Genomic DNA, 22026 nt, shown 5'->3' with positions numbered 1-22026 from the left:
TTATAATGTTGATAAACTGACATATTAAGCAGATACCCACTTTCCCCAATTTCTTGGTAGGGAAATTATAGGGCTAAAATCGAAAGCTGAAAAATTTCTCTTTTGTAGGTATCATTTTTATATAATCCATAGTACTGACAGTTCTGCCACCATTAAGTTGGAACTGTAGTCCTTCAGAGAAGAGTAGATGAAATCTGTCTTCTCCCAAAAGAACCTCTCTTGGGTAAATCACATCGCCTCCCAAGAGCTCACAGTGGTTGGGTTCATTTGGTTTTAACTAAATGTATATGCACAGAAACATAAAAGCTTACTGAGAGGGTGGCCTCTTTTCTGTTGTTGTAGGTATCCAAATATTCTTGCAGTTCCAAAACACTGAACTTGAGCTTGTCCAAAAGTCCACAAGAAAGGAGCTAAAGACAGGAAAATAATTTGTGTTAAAACAACTTCCAGAGAGACACCTAGACAAAGGCACGCCTATGAAGAGAGAAAAGAGAAGTATATTTAGATGTAAAGTGTGGGGCGGGGGGTTGGTAGCATCCATTTTAATAAGCTGTGCAGTTTGTAATTTAGCTCCACTATCAGTGGCAGTTGCATTGGATATTGCTAATCAAAATCTCCTGTGAAAATATCCATCTTCCCCATATCAGTATAGACGGACAAATCTTAACAAGTATTCCACAGAAGCCCACATTAAGATACAGCATCCATTTTATGCATGGACTCTAGTGTCTTCATCCAGTAATACTCCAAGCAATGTGAAGACAGACCGCCAAATGGGTTTTCAAATTGATTTTGTATTTAATCTGCACTTTAAATCATTAGTATTACATTTATACAGTCACGATTCAGCAGTCAGCCGGGGACTGTTTTAATCAACCTTTAAACCAGCGGTCCCCAACCTTTTAGGCACCAGGAACCGGTTTCGTGGAAGACGATTTTTCCGCAGACGGGGTGGGGTGGGTGGGGGAGGGGTGGTCCAGGCGGTAATGTGAGCCGTGGGGAGCGGCAGGTGGAGCTTCCCTTGCCCGCCCGCCCACCTCCGGCTCTATGGCCTGGTTCCTAACAGGCTGCAGACTGGCACCGGTCCACAGCCTGGGGGTTGGGGACTCCTGCTTTTAAGCTCATCATTTGCAGTTAGGCTGGACAAATCCATCCAGAGGGCATTCAGTCTCTTGGAAGTGGGGAAAGTGGTAACATCGTTGCCTCTGGGGACCCACTGGCCTAGCCAACCTGGCATCGTGGGGACTGGCTAGGTCCGCTCTGGGGGGTTAGCTCACCATATTCTCAGCCTTCAAAGTCAAGAGTCATCGGAGAGAAGCGACAAGGCCGCGAAGGGAGCACAGAGGGGGACCCCCTCCTGATTCCCTGCAGTGACTGCCTTGGCTTGGGCTGGCCATGCACAGCCATTCCCGTGCCGGCCCAGGCCTCTGGGACTCATAGCACAACAGAGCACTGCTCGCAAACACTGAGAGTGTCTTTCAAACAAACCACAACACACGTGTGCTTCCCTGAGTTTCCACACCATCAGCTGGGCAGGCCATCTGCCGCAGGAGCAGGCCTGAGATACTCACGGTCTCGGCGTCCACGAAAAGTGTGGGGCACTCGGAGCAGGAGGTGAGCATCTGGGAAGAGCTGACGAACTTGGATCCGATGCCCCGGAGGTTGTCTCCAAGGTAACTGGCCGCATCGCAGGTTAGGAAGCAGAACCTTTTCTGAATATTCTGAAAGGCAACATAATTACTATTTGTAAACGGCCACATTTTAACTTTTGTACTAGAAAAAACTATTTTTTAATCTTCATAAAAATATCAAATGAGCACAGGTCCTCCATGTAGTGGCGGTGGGGGGGGTGACAGGGGCAGAGTGAATGTCTTAAGTCAAGTGAGTCATCACCCAGTGTGAACAAAGTTTCTTCCTAAAATGTCATTTCCCAATGCGTGGGTGCTCATATCATCTTTTAAATAAATGCTGCCTTTGCTTTTTGCTGATTGTCAGCGCCGGTCAGCAGCCTGAGTCTGCCTAGCGTGTTTGTCAGATGAGTGAGAATTTCTGAGATTACTTCAACGTGGGTGAGAGGAAAAAGGTCGTGAGATATAATCTGTTTCCCAAGATCACAGCTCCCCGAGATGGAGCACTAACATGGGCCATAAAGCCTCTGAAGAATGAAAGAGTAAATCCATGGGATCTGTCTCCCTGTGAGAGCGCCTCTGATTAGGAGTCTGTAACTCTGTCCGATAGCTTTGCACACATCAACTCATCAATCCTCGCAACCAGGTGAAGGAACTGAGGTTAAGAGAGGTTAAAGGACTCAAGGTCATGCAACTAGTAAGTGAGAGAGTAAGGATGAGCTTGACTGCTAAGTTCACATCCCTCCCATAAACCTGTAATGCTTCCTAAATGGTACTATTCCCCCTGTACTGCCTGAAGAAAACCCATAATTAGGAAGAATCTGACTCACTGGGCCTGTGTCAGTGCCAAAATGAGAACATTTTTAGCCCCAACTTCCAACACACAACATCTTTAACAAAAGGAACAAAATATTTAACCAAAAAATAATTCCGGTTGTAGGCACTGGCTTTCCCCAGAGAGATGTCGTACCTTTTGAGTTGAAGAATCTAACCCACGAGAAATCCTCTCTGCCCTGTTATGGGGCAATTAGCAGGTCCCCCAAACAGCAGCAGGCTCTTGGTTCCTTACAAGTTATACTAGAAAAATGCCTACCATGTTGCATATTATTTATTTTTTTATTTAATACCTCTGAGAATCTTGCTATAATGCATAACATACATATGTCTTTATGGTGTTTTTAGTTTTATGTGCAATTAAAAAAAAACTCGACAGAATGTTGCTGCTGAAAGGAACAGGAAATGCCACGTGTCACCAGCTAGTGGAGTGGCAGAGCCGGGAGTAGGATCCAGGTCCTGCAAATAGTTTGGTTTCTTTCCATCTTACTTAAGGATATGGTGAGATCTGGGCTCATTTTTGTATTTAAAAAAATTTTTTTGGCCGTTCTGAGCAGCTTGCAGGATCTTAGTTCCCTGACCAGGGATCGAACCTGTGCCCCCTGCAGTGGCGGCATGGAGTCCTAACCACTGGACCACCAGGGTAGTCCCTGGGTTTGTTTTTTTATTGTACTAAGAAGCTAGATCTTTCAGGGAACTTCAGAGCCACATATGACTTCCATGTAAAAATATAATTTGGTGACACTGTGTGATCAAATGACAGTATTCTAACACAGGAGCAGCAGGAAGGAAATACACTGACTGAGACACTTGGAAAGCCACCCATGCTGGACCTTTAGAAACCATTTCCTTGTTTTTAAAACCAAATTATTTTTGCAATTACCTGCTCTCTACCCCGTCCAAAATCCAACCAAACACAGGGAAACGTGGTGTCCAGACTCACAGGAAAAACGTTCGAAAACAGTAAACAGCCATGGTGAGGAGATGACGACAGATTAACAGACTGCATGTCTGACATGTGTTTCATTTCCAGCATATTTGATTAGTACCGGTTTGGCTACCGATGTTGCTCTCAATCACAGAGCATTTAATGGTAGCTGAGAAAGTTCTTAAAGCTAAATGTGATATTAAAAACTGAAATAGGAGGTACACATTTGTATTATTATTATTGCCGATAAGCTCCTTAGAAATTGATCCAATACACTGATGAAAAAAATCCAAACCCCAATGTACTTCCCAGGGCCCAGCCCCACGTCCCAGCTCACATGACAGTCTATTGCCGTACTGGCATTAAGTCAGAAACTGTACGTTTAAGATTTACATTTAAAAGGTTTTTTTTTTTTTCCCCATTCATTCTTTCTGCATTTACTGAGCAGCTACTGTGTGTGAGCCACTGTGTGCCAGCTGCTGGGGAATCAAAGCAAGACACCATTACCTGCCCTCTCCCGGGAGACAGACACCTACACAAGTGTGACAAGTATAACCGATACAACTACAATTGGCTCGGGATCCCAAGTGTGTGTGTGTGTGTGTGGGGGGGGCAGGTAGAAAGAGGTAAAGGAAGGTGTCATTCACTGGAGAGACAACCAATCAGGGATCTGCAGGTCACTGAGAGCACAGCTGTGGGAAAAGAGGAGATGAGAGTTCTCGGCAGAGGGAAAAGCACTGCTCAGGACTGTAAAATTGAGCATGAAGGGTGGATCTAGCAACTGTACTAAGAAAAAACTACTGCAACAGCCAAACTTACACAGTAGTAACCATTATTTACAAATTGCCTTTAGAACAATATAATAAAGTACTCTGCTCCTGAATCCTTAACAATTAAATGTACCTCGAATGGTAGCTTGTGGATAGTTGTTGTTTTTAAAGTTCAGTCTGGCTTAATGTTGGGGTGTTTCTGGATTCTTATCTTTCAGCAGCCCACTGTTTTCTGTCTTAAGGCTAACCGTCCCGCCAGCCCCCGGTGCATCTCAGACAGAACCTTAGTTTTTGTCCGTTCAGGTTTCTAACAGGTCTCACGAAAAGTAAATTGAAAAACTTGAGAGAGAGCAGCCTGAATAACACTCAGAATACTGAGAAACTAGCTATGAGTACTATTGGTATATACTTCTCCAAAAACGGAAGGGCCTCCAGGCTCAAAATCCAAGTTGACTTTTATGTTAACTAAACTATGGCTTCCTGAATTTGAAATCTTTTTTTTTTTTTTTTTTGCGGTACGCAGGCCTCTCACTGTTGTGGCCTCTCCCATTGCGGAGCACAGGCTCCGGACGCGCAGGCCCAGCCGCTCCGAGGCATGTGGGATCTTCCCGGACCAGGGCACGAACCCGTGTCCCCTGCATCGGCAGGCGGACTCTCAACCACTGCGCCACCAGGGAAGCCCCTGAATTCGAAATCATTTAAAGCAGATGATCCCAGTTTCTTCATTTCCACTTTTTATATAATTCCTCATTTCCCTGCCTTTCCCATGGCTCTTCCAGAAGGTGATCAGAGGGCTCCATCCCTCAGTCCAGCTAAGTTACTGTGCCTCTCTCGTGATATACTCAGCAGAGCTCAACCTCTAGACAAGTTTCACTGGCTGGCACGTTGAAGGACTTCATGGTGGGGGAAGATAAAAGACAAGGAAAAACACAGTGAATTAAAAAGACAGAGGAGAGGTCTAAGCGGAAAGAAGGGATGGAGGCTGGGCTTGGCAGAAGGTGCCGCCACCCTGTGGTCCTGAAGACCTGGCTGCCTGCCTGGGGCTGATGATGCCAGTGAAAACCAGAGTGGGGGAGCGAGGGGCACAGCACGGCGGCCTGAATCCCTGAGCGCAACGTCTCCACGGTGCCAGCCTGAGAAGGCTGAGTAGATGAAGGGTGAGGAGAAAGGATGAGGTCAGAGGAGACTGAAGAACGTCAGGAGGACAAAGTAGTATAAACCCGGCACGTAACCCCTTCAGCTGGAGGCCAGCTGGCTCCCCGAAGAGGCCGCAGCCCCTGCGTGTCTGTAGGCCCCTCCGGGGGCGCCGTACCTTGAACAAGGAGGAGAACACGTGGAACGTGTACACGGCGCAGGAGCCGTCCGAGTCGCACAGCAGCTGGTTGACGTGACTGCGCCACGCCTCCTCCGCGTCGTCACAGGCCGCGGGCTGAAACGCAGCCAGGATGGCCGAGAAGAAGGGCGAGGGCGGCGGCGAGACTCCCCTCTCCCCGTCTCCAAAGCTGGAACAGAGGCACGCGGCAGCGTCAGGAGGTGGCGTCCCCCTCCCCTGTGCCAGCCTGTGTTAGTTCTCGCCCCGAGGCCCCCTTTCTGACCACTTCTCCCGCTGGGGTCGCTTTGGGAGCCTGGCTCCCATTCAGAGGTTCTCCGAGATTCTTTTCTGACACCAGAAAAGAGGATTTTCACCTGTAGAATTTCTGGGATTCCTCCCACTCGGATTTCCTTTATAGAGTCGGTGCCTCTTTCAGCCTTCAGTAACCGCCCCTCACTTTCCTGGACAGCCTTTCCCGGACACAGGATACATTCATTCCTGTGCTGTGGCCCATCGCAGTCCTTTTCATTTTTCAATACAATAAGTGATAAGAAAATTTCTGAATCTTTTCACTTTTCGTTTGTGGAGGGACAGTATTAGTGGGTGCAGATACATAAATGCCCAGAAGAAAAGGGCAGAGAGAGGAAAGGAAATGAAAAAAGAGAAATGCAGGGGGAGACAGAGAGGAACAAAGAAAGGAGAGAAGAATGAACGAACTGTGAAAAGTCAAAGTTCTTCTCCAGGTATCACCGTAAGCTGTTTCTCTGATGGACGGATATGGGTCACCATAACAGAAGGCCTCTGTCCAGCCACATCAGAAGCTTTTACTTAATTCTTATTTTCAACATTCAGAGGAGTGATTTTAGGATTCTGACTTTCTTCTCCTAAAGTAAATCCGTAGCATTATTATTTGTGATTTATTCTAGATGCCACATTAGTGGGGTTTTAAAAAAATCTATCCTCTTTATATTTTTTCCTCAGAAATGTCAGCCACGAGGCTGAAAGCCACCCACTTAAAAAGAGAGTAGGTATTTGGCTTATAAGGGGCCTCTTGTTCTGGTCTTTTAACTCAAAATGAAAAGAACTCCTTATTTCCAAGCCTTGCCAAGCTTGCTTATTTTCAAAGCTTACAAGGCCTGGACCATGTGCCCAGGCTCCCCTCTGGCTTTTTACGTTACTCTAGGGCTTTATGGGTTCTGCATAAGGCCCTGCTCTGGGGTTGGATGATTCCCACCCGCCAAGAGCCCTCCAAGTTATATGTCCGCTTGGACTCCTTTGTTAGGAAGTCCCAGCAGCACAAGCCTGACATTTAACTGGAGTTAGAGCGAAGCCAGTACGATGTGCCCTGTACACTGTTCACCTGGCAAGAGTAAACTGGTCCAGCGCTCGACTGCCTTTTTCTTCTGCCTCGGTCATATCCAGGCTAAAGCTATCGCTGCATTCGAAAGTTGCCGGGAGCTCATTGATGGAGCTGGAGAGATCATCCTCATGCACGGTGGTGTCCTCCTCTTCCTGGGCAGCGCTGACCTGGGAGCATAAAGAGAGAAAATAATCCCCCCAGTATGTAAGACTGTCCATAGGAAAATCCGCAATCCTGAGAGTAATAGAAATTGGGGGCATTGTCTTCTAGCTACGGTAGAGTCAATTTCTATAACTGAACTCAAGAATTCTCTGAAGTACTGTTCTTTCTTGATCTTCTTTTCAGTCTTTTCCAGGAGAGTTCCCAAAGAGGCTCTCAGTAGATTACCATGTTTGACCCACACTTATGAAGTATAAAATGCTAAACTTGGAAGAGACCATAGAGACCCCCTGGTCCAACCTCCATATTTTATAGACGAGGAAACAGTTGCTCCACGTGGGAAAAGGACGTGCCTAATGTCAGGTATATAATCAGAGCCAGAGCTGGGACTAGAGACACCATCTCTGATTCAGAACTCTTTTCATTGTACAACCCCAGTCTTCTAAAGCAAGTCATCTGGAGTTAACTCCCCAATATATTATGTAATACATCCAATAGTACCTATGGAAACTACAATTTAGAATTGTCAGTGCCTGGCATAGTAAAGGCTCCAGAACTGTCTGCGGTGCTCACAAGTGATCCAGAGTTATTCACCAAGCCTGCCACGTTGACAGGCCTTTCCATGCTGAAAATCCTCCGAGATCCATATACGCATATGCTTTACTCTTGGGAATATCCCTTGAAGATAATAGATATGAGAGGCTGCTCTCACATTGCTATAAAATGTAGAATGATCTGCGAGATGAAAGGGCTCTAGGGCAGGCAGAGCTGGGATCACCGAGGGGCAGGAAAAAGACGTAGCAAGTCAAATGGAAAAAGAGGCTGGGCTTGAACCTGGGCCAGGGGGAAATCATCTGGAGAACTGATTGTTCTTCGGGAGAGGAAGGAAGGCAACTGGATCACAGAGCAGAAGAGGAGAGGAAGAAATCACACATACGTGGTTCAGTGAGTCATTTTCTTACAACAAAAACAAAATCAAGGCGAAATAGATGTATATATGAATTAGAGAGTTATCGTGGGTTGACATCTGGCTGCCCATTTAGTATTTTGAGTCTAGGATTAAATAGGGAAATTAGAAATGTTTACAGATATGTTAGGGAAATAGGTTATCTCATGTCTTTGAAGGAATTGCTCATAAATACTGCGTTTCAGAGGTGTATCCATATCTGCTGCTTCATGCTTTTTATTTATTTTATTTTTTTTATCTTTAAAACATTTACTATTGCCATTAAAAAAATATTTAGTTTCTGTCCAGTTAGAATTTCATTAGTGGTCCACTTCATATAATTTTTGTTGTTGTTGTTAAAAGCTCATTTATCCTTTACCCCAAGTTTTGAATGTAAACAGTAACTGTCTAGGTTGATAGCCATGCAGTTAACCAGCTTAATTTGGGTAGAAGAGTCACTGCTTTCTTGTGTCTGATGAGTTGGGCAGAGCACGATATTTTATTACTTATTTATTTTTAAAATTAATTTGTATTGGAGTGTAGTTGATTTACATCGTCCTGCTTTTTAACACGAGTGGTTCCAACGAGACTGCTGACTGGCCTGGGTTATTAGTGTAATCTATTAGGGGCGGGCTGAGTTCTTATAAAAATATTTTCTGTTTTCTCTTTCTAACATCACAGATACATCAAACATTGCAGAAGCCCAGCTGATGTGAAAAACAGACATAGCTTTTCAGAAATTAGACTCAGCCTTTCCTTGACAGAATTCCTTGATAGATTTCTCTGTGAGTCCATGCAAATATTACTCCTTAGGCAATGCTTTGTATAAGGAATTACATAACTTAGCATTCAAAATAGAAAAGTTGAGAAAATGACTATTGCAAGACTGAGAAATAATAAATGCTAATAACTGCACATTTATTTTGTGATGTCCTTTCCATGAAGTTTATTTCTTGATATTAAGATTCTGGCTTTAATCTCAGACAGTTTTCTTTCTGGCCCCTTTTTTGGCTAAAAAAGGACTCTGCTAATTCTAAGAATCCTGATCATAGTCCTTTTGCAATGGGGAAGTCTTAGAAATAATTATTTTTTAAGCTTCACTATTTTTAGGTGATTGCAGTTTCATTGGTTGCCCTTGGTTTAAAGTAGATTAGATTTTGCTAGATCGCAGACATATTTTATAGCACACTGTAAAAGAATACAGAATAGCCAGTATTATATTTGTCTAGTAGAAGCATCAGAAAGAATATACTTTTGTAAATTTTTTTGTTTCATTTTCTCCTTAAACTTATACCACCATAACCCAACTAAAGATAAAGAAAACTTTATCCTAACAGCAATAGGTTATTTTGGTATTTCTAATATAAGAAAATAAAATTCTGTACTAATGGGCATTTATGTGGGCACATATGTGAACACAGGGTGGGAGTTGATAGTTTTATGGACAAGGTAGTTTATGGAAATATTGATAAAATAAACCTTAAATGAAATACACATTTTTAGATTTTTTTTTTAAAGCTGACCTTTTTTTTTTTTTTTTTTTTTTTTTGCGTTACCTGACCTTTTAAATAAGGAAATTGTATCCATTACTTACTTTTCTCCTCAGAGAGCCTGGCTAGGACAGTTTTGTGCATAATACTGTGATTGATATTGAAAATTCTGATAGTCTGCCAAAGGCGAGAACAGAATCAATGTACAGATTGTAAAATTGGTTCCTACATAGGAAAAAATTTCCCCCCGATACATGCATACACCCACACCTCACTTAGCAGATTGTTTTATAAAAGTCATGACAAAGAACAGCAGTTTCCCAGTCTCAGCAATCTCCGACGTATACCAATTTGTTTTGCCATTAATCAAATGGCAAAGCACGAGCAGTGTTCGTGCTCTATGGAAAATGCAAAACGTTTCATTTTAAAAGGACCTCAAATCAAATCTCCTTCAACCAATAGGAAGATGGCCACTCAGGTCTGTGAGAGTAAAGCAACTTCAAAACCTAGGTTTAGGGGCACAAACTCAACTACTTCAAAAAAGAAAGAAAGAAAAGAAAGATAGTCCCTTCGCTTATAACCTGCTAAAAATGCTCAGAAAATTGGAAGTACATTTTTTTTTTAAAGAAAACTACAATCAACGATTGCCAAAATCTCTTCACCTTTGAACCCTCAGAAATCTGAAGATTATTCATATCAGGCAGAGAAGCGTCAAAGCTAGCCATTCTGGTGTTAAAGGCATGAGGGTCAGCGGGGGTCATATCGCAGGTGGTCGTGAGTTCCATGGGATGAGTCTCCTCAGAAGGGGAGAGATTCATGATCTGTTGAGAAAGCATAGGAAATAAAACAGAGCGTGACGTTCCCATTCTTTAAAAGCTCTAATTATTCTTTACATAAGACTACAAACCAGTGTACAAGCTAGTTTTTTGTGGACAGGTAATAACTGTTTAACAAACATACGTCACTGTCATTAGAACTTAAGCACACTAGCTGGCAAGGCCCAGCACTGAAAAAACAAACACCCCTATTTCCAGATAACCCCATCAAAATGTCTGTGTCATATTTCCTCAAACTTCAGATGTCTGAGGAATTAAAAAAAAAAAAGATTTCCGCAAAGTAAAAGTTTTTTGGGGAAAATCTAGGCCTGAACGATTTGATGGCATTCAGGGCTTATAAAAACCCCAGTGTTTGTTTCCATTTGCAACCTACAGAGAAGAGACTGGTTAGAATCAGACACCACCTCATGTTTCAGAGTTGAGTTTAGCAGCTGTAGCAAGTTTCTTTAGCTGCAACTGGAAACTGCACTACTGCTTGAATCACAAAAAGAAGTCTCCCAATGTCTTGGGAAGAGTAGGTGGAGAGTTCCTACTTACTAGGTCAGAGTGCTCCAGGATCTGGCTGGTGGTGAGATCCTCCTCTTCGGAGGATTCATCGGAATCCTCGTGGTTCATTTTATTTAGGCTGGGAGAACTTCCTGAAAGTTGGTGCTCTTCCAGAAGCTGCATATCGCACTTGTCCAGACTATCCAGAGAACGCCTGCGGACTCCCCAGTTGAAATTGTCCATACTCTCGCCCTGAAATCACAGCATCAGCTGCTTTTTTAAGGCCAAAATTCTCCTGCACTCACACCTTTACACAGTCGATTAGCCATAGCTTAGTAATAAAAATTTTCATTATGAACTCCCAAGCCCTCATGGTCTTGGGCACCAAACATTTTGCTTACATGATGTGAAAAGTAGTAAGAAGCACACTGTTTTCACCAAAATGAGTATTAAATCATAGGTAGACATGATTATACACTTTACTCTGGCACAGTGGGTAACCTCTTGTGTTTTAACAAGTTGATTTTGGGATACTCTATAAATGATCCGTGTTAACAAAAATCTGTCAGAAAGAGACTGTTAATATTAAAACAACTTCAAAAGAGATGTTCCCTCCCCAAACCCCGCCCCTGTTTAGTACTCTTTTCAGAAGGAGAAAAAGTAGGAGCTACGCTTGTGGCACGTTCCACACCCTCTGGGTATTAAGTAGAAGAGCATTAGGTAAACATTCCAGGCTGTTTCTGCCGCAGCAGTTTTCACAGATAAAATGCAGAGTTAAAGGATATCAGAGAGCAGCTGGGCACAGTCGGACAATCATGCGCTATGCAGAGGCCAGAGCAGCAAGGCTTCAGTTTTGCTTTTGGCTCATCTTTAAATAATTGTCCCAACACAGAAAATAGTTCCGTCCCTAGACCTGAATGGACTGACTCGGTACCAAGGATTATTGCTGAATTGTACATTTGCACTGAGAACTGGGCTAAGTAGCAATGTAAAGTGTTAAAGATTTTAGATATAGCTCAGACTTTCTCTACAAACCATCAGATATTAAATAAAGCGTATTTGATGAACATAAATTTTTTTTCTGAAAACCAATCTGGGTTTTATTTTTCTCTCTGTTAAGATAGGAATAAAGCTAGAGAAATATTACTAGCGCATTGGTGAGCAAATTTTAACCTAAACAAATAGGTAATCTGAATAAAGTCTAGCACAGAATCTTATTTATATTAGTCATTTGAAACACTGATGGTTCACTGACATAAATAACTTTTTTTTAAATGTGGTATTTTATTTATTTTTATTTTATTTTATTTTTTTGTATTCTGGCTATACCGCAAGGCATGTGGGATGGTTCCCCGACCAGGGATTGAACCTGGGCCTCTGCAGTGAAAGCACCGAATCCTAACCACTATGCCACCAGGGAACTCCCATAAATAACTTTCTGATGAGAGCTCAGTAAGTAGCATAATAATATAATTTCAGTGAGAGATGTAAATTACTATTAAAATTAATGAGCATTAAATTTATTAATTTTCCTCTGGTTTTAAGGGTCTCTTTTTTCTGGCTCCTAATGAAATGAATCCTACCATTCTCACAGATCTCTCATATAATAGATGCTTAGCTTTTCCAAAGTCTGTTTTGGCTATTCATGGTGGAAGGCAACAGGTAAGAATCCTGAACACATTCTGGATATGGTATGGAAATTAGCATTATTCACCCCATTTATTATTGTTCTTAGGACTGTTTGATTATAAGATTCAGAATATGCTTTCCATAGTTTATAGCTGTATTTGTACCTTTTATCTGTAAGTGCTGTGATAAATTACCACCAAATGATTTTATTTCCTGGTAGAACAGGCTGACTGTTGTGCTGGTATTTTAAAATAGCTGTTTCAGTGAAAAAATGAAAAAAATGTGGAAGAGGCGAGAGTTCTGGGAAGAAAAATAAAACTCAATGTGTGAAGAAATAAAGAGGGTAAAGAAAAATGAGATTACAATACAGAGAAAAAAAGAATGTAAAAGTTACTGGCAAAAACGTACAACTGTAAAACATAATTCACAAAACTGATTCTCTTGTACCAAATCAATGGATGGGTTAGATGAACTGTCTCAGGCAGCAGTTCTGGAAGTCTCCCACACTGAACCTGGGTTGCACTGAGCTTGCAGAGAAATACAGACACCTAGGGCCAGAGAATGCTACACTGGGTATAGATTGCCATTGCTGTTAATTTGATTGCAGCTCAGGTGAAGATCTGAATCAATCAGGCATGGGAACTGGGAGTCAGGGAACTTGTTCTTGCAGGAATAATATCTGGTGTCTTGCAAGAGGATGCAATAACTCCATTAGAGGCAAAGATGTTGAAACTGTTTCCTTGGTGGTAGCTGAGGGGTTGAGATGGAACAGTAGCCTAGCCTACGTTAAAGTCGGTGGTGATTAAAAGTCAACTGGGCCTTCTCATAGCACAGGAATACCCCTATTGGGAGAGCCACCTTCCAACTTCCCCACACCCAAATGTCAGATTTGCATTTTGTGTTACGTCCAAGGTCAAAAGCCAAAAGAGTGTTTCACTGATTAAGTGAGATTTTCGATGTGTGAGAAAATTTAGAAGATGGCTAACTATTCCTGATGGACAATTTGCATATGTCAGTTATCAAACTTAAATAACCACTCAGGATTTATACTGAGATGAGAAAGTATTCACAATTGAATGTTCCAGAAATGTTGGAAATCGTATTCTTTGATATTGGAGTTCCAAAAAATAAGAATTATTGTTGAAGGAACTTGGATGGTCAAAATATGTTCCCCCAAGTGTACCTACTTAGAGTAAGTCTATATGACATAGATACAGGGTGATCATAGGTCAGTTTGCCCAGGATAATGCCAGCTTATGCCTGTTGTCTGGGTGTAATTATTACCGGACCCCTTTTACTTGAGAAGGGTCCTCATTTGGATGAAATTTTATATAGTCACCATCCAAAGATAGCTCCTAATTCCTGGAAAATAAAAGGAATTGATTGGCAGTATATGTGGTATATTGTTAGATGCAGCTTCTTGATTTCACTTTTAATAAAAGAAGTTAACAGCAAAAGCAATCCAGCTGTGCAACTGCCTAATGAGAAATTATAGGATTTCCATGGATCATATTTAAAAACTCACTCTCTCTCAAGAGATATAATCATGCAACTTCCAGAACTAAACATATAAAGATTTTAAAACTATCTCATATTTATACTTCAGAAAATATTTCCCTTCTACAGCAACCAAGAAAAATACTTCTATCACACACATCTCAGTGTAAATGTGCAAATAGGCATACATACTCTCGAAGGGGGGAAAAAGCAGTTATGCAGTTATAAATCTGCAATGATGCAAAACATCTACTAGTGCATCTGAATTGAAAATAGCATCGTCTTACCTGAAGTTCCTGTGTAGCAGATTGAATGGACAGAAAAACAAATAAGAGGTCTATTTAAAATGATTATATTAGATACTCAAGTGCATTTGTCTTAGTTTTAACACAACAGCAACTAACAGTGCTAACAGTATATACGTCAGTAGATGCAACTTAAAGAAAAAGGCAAAGATACACAAACCCCATAAAGAAATATTAGTACAAAACACCGGAAATTCCAAACCTCTTAGCAGTGGATGATGTAGTTGGTAACAAATCATAAATACAATTTCTGAAATAGCTTTCCACTTCAGTGACAACTTTGGTCTCCTCAACCCTTTTTTTTTTGGAATGCCTGAATTTTTATTTGTGAGAAAATCATGAAATGTCATGGAAAGACTAATGAGGGTCATCAGCTGGGAAAAAAAGGTGGCATCACCTGATCCTGCTCACAAAACCAGAAGTGTTTGTGATCATGATCTGTTTCACTGCTGAGGTGCAATTAATAGCAAAGACACAGCACCCTTTAAAGATTCTGAGAAGTTCAAAGGCAAACCCTTAAAGATATTAGTCAATAAATTCTGAGACTATTTAATGAAAAGGAATAGACATGACAAAAACCTTGTCTTTTTTTTTTTTTTTTTTTTTTTTTAGTAAATGTGTGTTGAGCTAGAAGCCAAATATGCTTACCTTTCGCAGATGAGGAAATACGGAAATTATTCACCAAAGACAGTACAAAGGAACAGATATTTAGAATGCCTACTGCCTGAAATTATGCTAAAAGCTTTACATAGGACATCTTACTTGGTCCTTACAACAACTCTATAGGCAGGTATTATCACTCCCATTCGACAGATGAGGATGCCAAGAGAAACTGCATCCAGGCTTGAGCTGGGTCAGTGGCAGAGCTGAAAGTCAGAGTTGGACCTGCCTGACTCCAAAGCCCTTGCATTTTCACTCTACCACTCTGTAAGCTCACTAAAATCCCTTATTGTTACCTTATTGAGAAGTAGCAAAATATTCTCAAATGGTTTATTTGGATAAAATATATACTTTCACATTCTTGAACTTCTTATAAAATCTTAATCATACAAGATAAAATAATCACTATGATTTTTTAGTTCTTGTTGGCTAGGACAATAGCGAGAACACTAGAAGGAAGGCATAGTAATCATTATTTATTGTCCTTGAAAAATACTAGTATAATATTTATTTTCAAGTGATGGGCATCTATGGTTTTCCTTACTTTATTTTGATAGAAATTAAATTTGTTAGTTGTTCTGATATTGTTTCTGATTTCTCTGACACCATTCCTCCTAGGTCCCTTCACGTAACACATTTTTCTTTGGCTGATACTGAAAAATGATGCCTCTCTTGTTTCATCAATTTTTCTCTCCGTAGTTTAACCCTTGAAGAGGGTGCCCAAGCTTGAATTCTAGCCTAAGAGCAAAGATTAGGTCAGTTGCTCAGACCAGGAAGCTAAACTTTTGACATTCCATATACCTCTGGATCATTTCGAAAGTACTCAAAGCAGCTGTATTTTGCATTAGACTTTTTAAACAATCCTCACCGCATTTAGCAATTGATTTATCACTAATTATGGTTAACAGTCAGAAAACTCTGCAATGCTTTTTACTGGTTTGAGAACAATTCAAGATGAAAGCTTACACATTTTAAAGATGCCCGGCAGTTGGTGCCTTTATACTCTTAAAGGACTGGATCTGCTAAACTTGCTTCCAGGGAAAGAATTGGTAAAGAAAACATTCTTCATTCTGAGGACATGATTTTTCCTTGCTGGCGCAGACAGCCAGGGTAGTCAGTGGCCAGTAAGGACAAAAATAGAGCTCAACAGAGCTTGTCCAGCTCCGTGGCCTTGCCTTGACATAAGTGGATTGGTCAGCAATCATATCCTTTTAGGGAAGGTAAGCAGTTACTTGAAGCATCATTTCCCACAAGTTTATCGTTAAATTAGGAGGTGCCTACCTTCCATAGGATATGATAAACTTTGAATCTGAGCCTCCGTTTTAACTGTACGGCTAGCAGAAAGCCCTTTCTTTGTCTGGGAAATAGAGTGTGCTTGGTTAAATGTGAGCTGAAGTATGTGGATCCCACCATATGCCAGGCTGGGTACCAGGCTTTATTACAGATGCCAACCCCACTTCAGGGAACATAGTGTCCATCCCAGGAGGAAAAAGCCTGCCTCTCAGCTGGAACATGCCCCTGAGCTACTGAAATGATGCTCCTCCTTGCAATCCCAGGTTTTCAAAAACATGACTCATAACGGAAAGGGTCTTATTACCATGATTATCATTCAGATAAACAGACCTGCATCTGCCTGTTGATACTTGAATTCAGCTGCTCCAGGTGTCAAGAACCAACTGAAAGCAGAGCCAAGAGCTCTTGTATGTTAAATCTAGTTTCAAGTTCTGAGGATTTCATCCAACAGCACAAAGATGCCGGGGCCCTCGGGCTCTGATCGCAGGTTGCAGCAGGCAAGCTTTGACGTCAACCCATGAGAGCAATTTCACATTGAAAATAATAAAATGCTTAGCCTGTTTTACCCAGGTACCAGAGAACAGGCTCAGACCTTGAATATTTCTGTGATTTTTTTTTTAAAGTTCACCTCTGGACTACACACACACACAGTCTCTGTGTGGTCATTCAAAGTCAGATCTTTGCCATTTAGAAAGAACTTGGTGGCTTTGGCCGTGGGCTTAGACAGGAAGGTTGTGGTGACTTTTGCCAAAGTTAAGCTGCTGTACTTTGAATAAATTGATTAAAAAGTTTACAGTTTTCTAATGAAAGAACTCATTATTTAGCAGAGAGAAAGAAACTGTTCTGTTAGTCAAGGAAAAGGCTGAGCGGATGGCTTCCACCGAGCCTGGCCGTACCTCTCCATCCTCCAGCTCCACGTCTAGGAAATCGAAGTCTCTAAAGACGCGGAACTGCTGCTCACTGTTGGTGTCATCCATGTTCTCCTGGTCCCGGGTGCCGTCCTCGGAGGACACTAGGCTCGTCTGATGCTCCAGCAGATCCAAGTCCCCACACGACGAGAAAATCACCTACGAACCAAGAGTCCTCTCCTGAGAAACCGCTCTCCCTTCTTTGTTTGTGCTACAAAAACTGTAACTGGCTCCTCAGAGCACTGTATTTCCAGTACACACCTAATTCCTTAAGTGGGTATTTTTAGAATGCTCTTTTATTATTTATGTTGGACAGGCGCCTTCAGATTAAACTCATTGCAAAGATGCAAGTTCACACGCTAGGAAAGTGTTCAAGAGTCAAATCGCTGCTTCTTAATGAAAAGTGTATCCTACATGCGTGCGTGTGTGTGTGTGTGTGTGTGACAACTGAGTGTGTGTTCACAGACAGTCTACAGCAGCCAAGAAATTTTCCACTGTTACTGCACTTACCGAGGTTAGAAACTGTACAGATTCACACACACATACACATCACATACATATTATCATGAAAGCTTTTAAGGACTACTGATGCCAAGATATGTTATTGTAGAACGAACTGTGAGAGCAAAGTATTTAACCCTCTTAGAGATAAACCAGGAACTGGTAGGGAAAAAGAAACATAAGTCAGGAAGTACAGTACTTGTTCATGTGAATTACAGAGGAGACGCTGAGCAGCCGTGCTCATGATTCATACTTAAAAGTCTTGTCGATTCAAACAAAACTTGTTTTTCTATTAAAATTTTAGTATGTTAATATTTTTATTATTTATTTATTTATATATTTTTTTGTGGTACACGGGCCTCTCACTGTTGTGGCCTCTCCCGTTGCGGAGCACAGGCTCCGGACGCGCAGGCTCAGCGGCCATGGCTCACGGGCCCAGCCGCTCCGCGGCACGTGGGATCTTCCCAGACCGGGGCACGAACCTGTGTCCCCTGCATCGGCAGGCGGACTCTCAACCACTGCGCCACCAGGGAAGCCCTATGTTAATATTTTTAAATTAACTTCTATGTTTAGGTTCATTTCACTTGGGCCATTTTAATATAACTTTGTAGAAATAACAGGCTTCAAATAAATCTAAATGTTTTGCTCTCCAGCCTCTCCTGAACATAGACTGATATTAAATAAAATGAACAGTATTCTTTATTTAACTGTTATAACGTCTTGGTCTTCCTTGAAAGTAAGCAAGTCATTTATAAGAATTTAAATATAACAAATATCTCTCAAAAGGAAAAAAAAGGGGGGGGATGGATTTTATTTTTTTTAGTTATTTAAAAAAAATTTCTTTCTTTCTTTTTTTATTTTTGGCTGTGTTGGGTCTTTGTTGCTGAGCGTGGGCTTTTTCTCTAGTTGTGGCGAGCGGGGGCTACTCTTCGTTGCGGTGCGCGGGCTTCTCATTGCAGGGGCTGCTCTTGTTGTGGAGCAGGGGCTCTAGGCGCGCGGGCTTCAGTAGTTGTGGCGCACGGGCTTAGTTGCTCCGTGGCATGTGGGATCTTCCCGGACCAGGGCTCGAACCCGTGTCCTCTGCATTGGCGGGTGGATTCTCAACCACTGTGCCACCAGGGAAGCCCGGGAATGGATTTTAAACATTCTTTTTTTTCTCCAGTGTTTCACAGCAGTCATAGGATTTTCACTAGGTTTTCATAAAATGGTACAAGACACACAGTCTGTACAGGGATTGCAAATGGGTATATGAGATAAATAGCACTGAGGACCAGCCAACTAGTCAGTGGGAGATGAGAGACTAGAATTCTGATTTCCTCAGCGGAGGCCTCCCTTTCCTTGTTGGTGCCACTTTTCTTATTTGTAACATAGTAAACATTTCTAGCTAGAAAGGCCTGGCACAGAAGCAGGTGGTTTGGATCTGAAGGAGACAGTGTACCCACAGGGGTGGTAAGAAACGGACGTCTCTGGCTGTGCCACTGCAGAGGTAAAGGGCTCTCATTCCTCTCCCTTTCAGGCTGGGAGGCTCAATCTGCCCCACACTATCTCCTTGTCCCTCTGCCCTCAGTGATGTCACAGGAGCAGCAGCAAACCCACTGATCAATAACTCAGAAAGTGACTTCAACAGAGGCCACCCTTCTGGCTGGGGCACATTCCCAGACGATTACAAGTACCAACTTGCACTTTAGCACGAATCTATGAGTCTCATATTTCACCTGCTCATGAACTACATTAGTATATACATTTTGGAATTTGAAAAGTAGTTCCACAGAGACACTGTTTGCTACTTCTTACTTGGGACATTACTTAGTTTGCTATTTTCTTTTCTGGTTACTAATAAAGATGCTGTGATATAGATGAAATAAAAATACCTGGTAAAACCAAACCCGGAGATTTTTATTGCTTTTGCTACAATATTCTCACACACACAATTTGAATTTTCTAAATTTTATAAAAGCTTCAGAAGCTAACTTCTAATACTTCAATTATTCATTTATTTCAAAGCCCAATGGCATTTTTGTGCAACTGTATCATCAGTAGAAGTTTTGTTTGTTGGTCTGTGGTTTTTTTTTTTTTTTTTTTTTGGCCGCGCTTTACACGGGATCTTACTTCCCTGACCAGGGCTCGAACCCATGCCCCCTGAAGTGGAAGCATGGAGTCCTAACCACTGGACTGCCAGGGAAGTCCCTCAGTGGAAGTTTATATGACAAAAAACATGGTAATATATCACTATTTTCACCTTTATTGTACACGAGTAAAATAGTGACATCACGGTAAGAGGTGTGTGTACAGAGAGTAAAATTACACCCAAAAGGAACGTGTATCATATATGGTGGTGCAGAAGACAGTCACATATACATATTTTAAGAAAGTCTGGGCATATTTATTAAAAAGATCCAAGATATTAAAAAAATTAAAATAACTGAGTTTTTATTTACCAACTGGAGCAACTAGCCAATAACATCTTTCATTGTTTCTGAACTGAGATTAAAAATCATACTATGGAGAGAAATAATCTAAGGGTTTGATCTAGATGATGGATATCATACTTGTAATTCATAGTTGAAACCTCCAAACTACATGACCAAAGGCAAAAACCGACCAGAGGTAAAAAGGTTATGACACCAAAATAAATGTGATATAGGACAGAACTTACCGATGGATTTTTGCTTAATCCTACTTCTTGGCCACACAGAGAAAGGACGTGTACCAACTTCTCTTTCGTCCTCTTCTGGAAAAGAAACACACAGGCAGGTTTTAATCATGGGGTCCTGTGATCAAATCTATTCCAATACTGTAGCCATCAGCCCCAAAGGGCTAACCCACCTGAAATGTGGCCAGTGAGAATGGAGATATAAAATACATGAAGAGTTGGTATGAAAAAAGAATGTAAAATACCTCACCAATAATTGTAAAATATTGAAGTTATGTTAAAAAATATTTTAGATATATTATATATTTAGATATAATATATAGAGATATATATTAGATATATATTACATATAATAAATGTGTTATTAAAATTAATTTTACCTTTTTTTCTTTTTCTCAAAAGGTGACTATTAGAAAATTTTAAATGAGGCTCACACTATGTTTCTACTGGACAGTGCTGATCTAAGTTTTCCCAAGGGAGGGGATGTGAACGTCAACCCCTTGGTTCTTTAGCAGGTATTCATTACTCCCCTTGATAATCTTTCTTGTGTGCTACAACTTTCAATCATTAGCAAGCCTTTCCTTACACCTAAATTAAACCTATTATATTACAACACAATTCTCTTTTCCTCAAATGGGAGGATAAATTTACTTTCTGCAGAATTAAATTCGATTATTTGCAAGGCATATTAAATCTTTCTCAATTTATTCTTCCTATAGTTAAATGGATAGAATTCCTTTTGCTTTTCTTCGTAAACCTTACTTTTCAGTTCCTTAACCATGGGGATTCTTCTACAAACCATCACATTTCCCAGTGACATAGACAAACTAGGTCTCAGAATGACTGGTGAGTTGAGAATGAAAAGGATGAGTAACCAGAGCCTAAAAAACGTTCATGTGCCTCAGAATTGCTCTTAAAGCACTCGTCCTCCTCTCCTGAAAATGATTTTTTCCCTTTTAATCTGATTTAATATGGAGACTGCAAGGAGGCCAATATCACTCATAGATTTTCCTTCTTAATGGAACTCGGTTCCCTGCATCCTTCTTTTCAAATTATAGACGGGACACTCAATATGGTGTCATTTCAAGGTCAAAGACAGGAGGACCTCGATGTTGAAGAATGGCAAGAGAGTCACTAACCTATTTCCCTAAGTTTTAGTGGGCACTTTACAATTCTGGGAAGGAATGAATATAGAGGAGCATGGAATTGGGCTGTACATTTGTCTTCTCTTTTCCAAATTCCCAAGAAAGTAGAGCGGGCTCTCTATTCAAGCACGCAGTGAGCACACACTGAGAACCAGCTCGGCTCCAGCAGGCGCTGTGCTCTAAGCTCCATTTCCCTAACCTCTGAGAGTGAGGATGAGACCTGCTGGGCGTGCAAACAAAGGGTTTCTCTCTGCGCAGCACCCAGCAGCACCCACTTTGCCTTTCTCCCGTAAGGCAGTCCCTCTTTTTATCTTGGGACGGCTCTTCTCCCGCCAAATGGGGCTGTGCCTCTCTTGCACAGAGCCCTTTCTCCAGAATTTCTATGACGCTGGGGAGGGGAGGCCTCTGTCCTGAAATCGTCAGAGCCAAAGACCATGTAAATCTGGAGCTGCAAGAGGTTGTTGGGCCTCACGTGGGAACAGTCTGCCTGAGAAGGAAGTCAGCAGGGAGGAAAGCAGGCCTAAGACTTTGGGAAGAGAAGGTGGGGACAGTGAGAAGGACAGAGAGGGTCTAAGGATTGTGTGTGCTACAGTCCAGTTCTGCTTGAAGTTACGATATAGGAGTTAACACATTCCCCTTCCACTTAAGGTAGTTTTTCACTGGGCTTCTGGCACATGTCACCAAAA

General features: G+C 41.6%; 1 protein-coding gene across 2 annotated transcripts in view; it reads right to left on the bottom strand.

The window, feature by feature from the left end:
• FRY (FRY microtubule binding protein) overlaps positions 1–22026 on the bottom strand; it is a 322162-nt gene that overhangs the window by 13162 nt on the left and 286974 nt on the right. For both annotated transcript variants that reach the window (XM_081214715.1, XM_081214716.1), the window contains exons 50-57: positions 20199–20273; positions 17030–17200; positions 10801–11001; positions 10090–10248; positions 6833–6999; positions 5473–5662; positions 1572–1721; positions 312–410 (exon numbers count right to left, since the gene is read on the bottom strand). In XM_081214715.1, coding sequence (XP_081070841.1) covers positions 312–410; positions 1572–1721; positions 5473–5662; positions 6833–6999; positions 10090–10248; positions 10801–11001; positions 17030–17200; positions 20199–20273 — 1212 coding nt within the window. The remainder of the gene's footprint in view (positions 1–311; positions 411–1571; positions 1722–5472; positions 5663–6832; positions 7000–10089; positions 10249–10800; positions 11002–17029; positions 17201–20198; positions 20274–22026) is intronic.

The sequence above is a fragment of the Mesoplodon bidens genome (genome assembly GCF_964165515.1).
Source record: "Mesoplodon bidens genome assembly, chromosome: 17".
Classification (NCBI taxonomy): domain Eukaryota; kingdom Metazoa; phylum Chordata; class Mammalia; order Artiodactyla; family Ziphiidae; genus Mesoplodon; species Mesoplodon bidens.
Note: the sequence above shows the minus strand (reverse complement) of the source record. Positions and strands in the feature narration are given on the sequence as shown.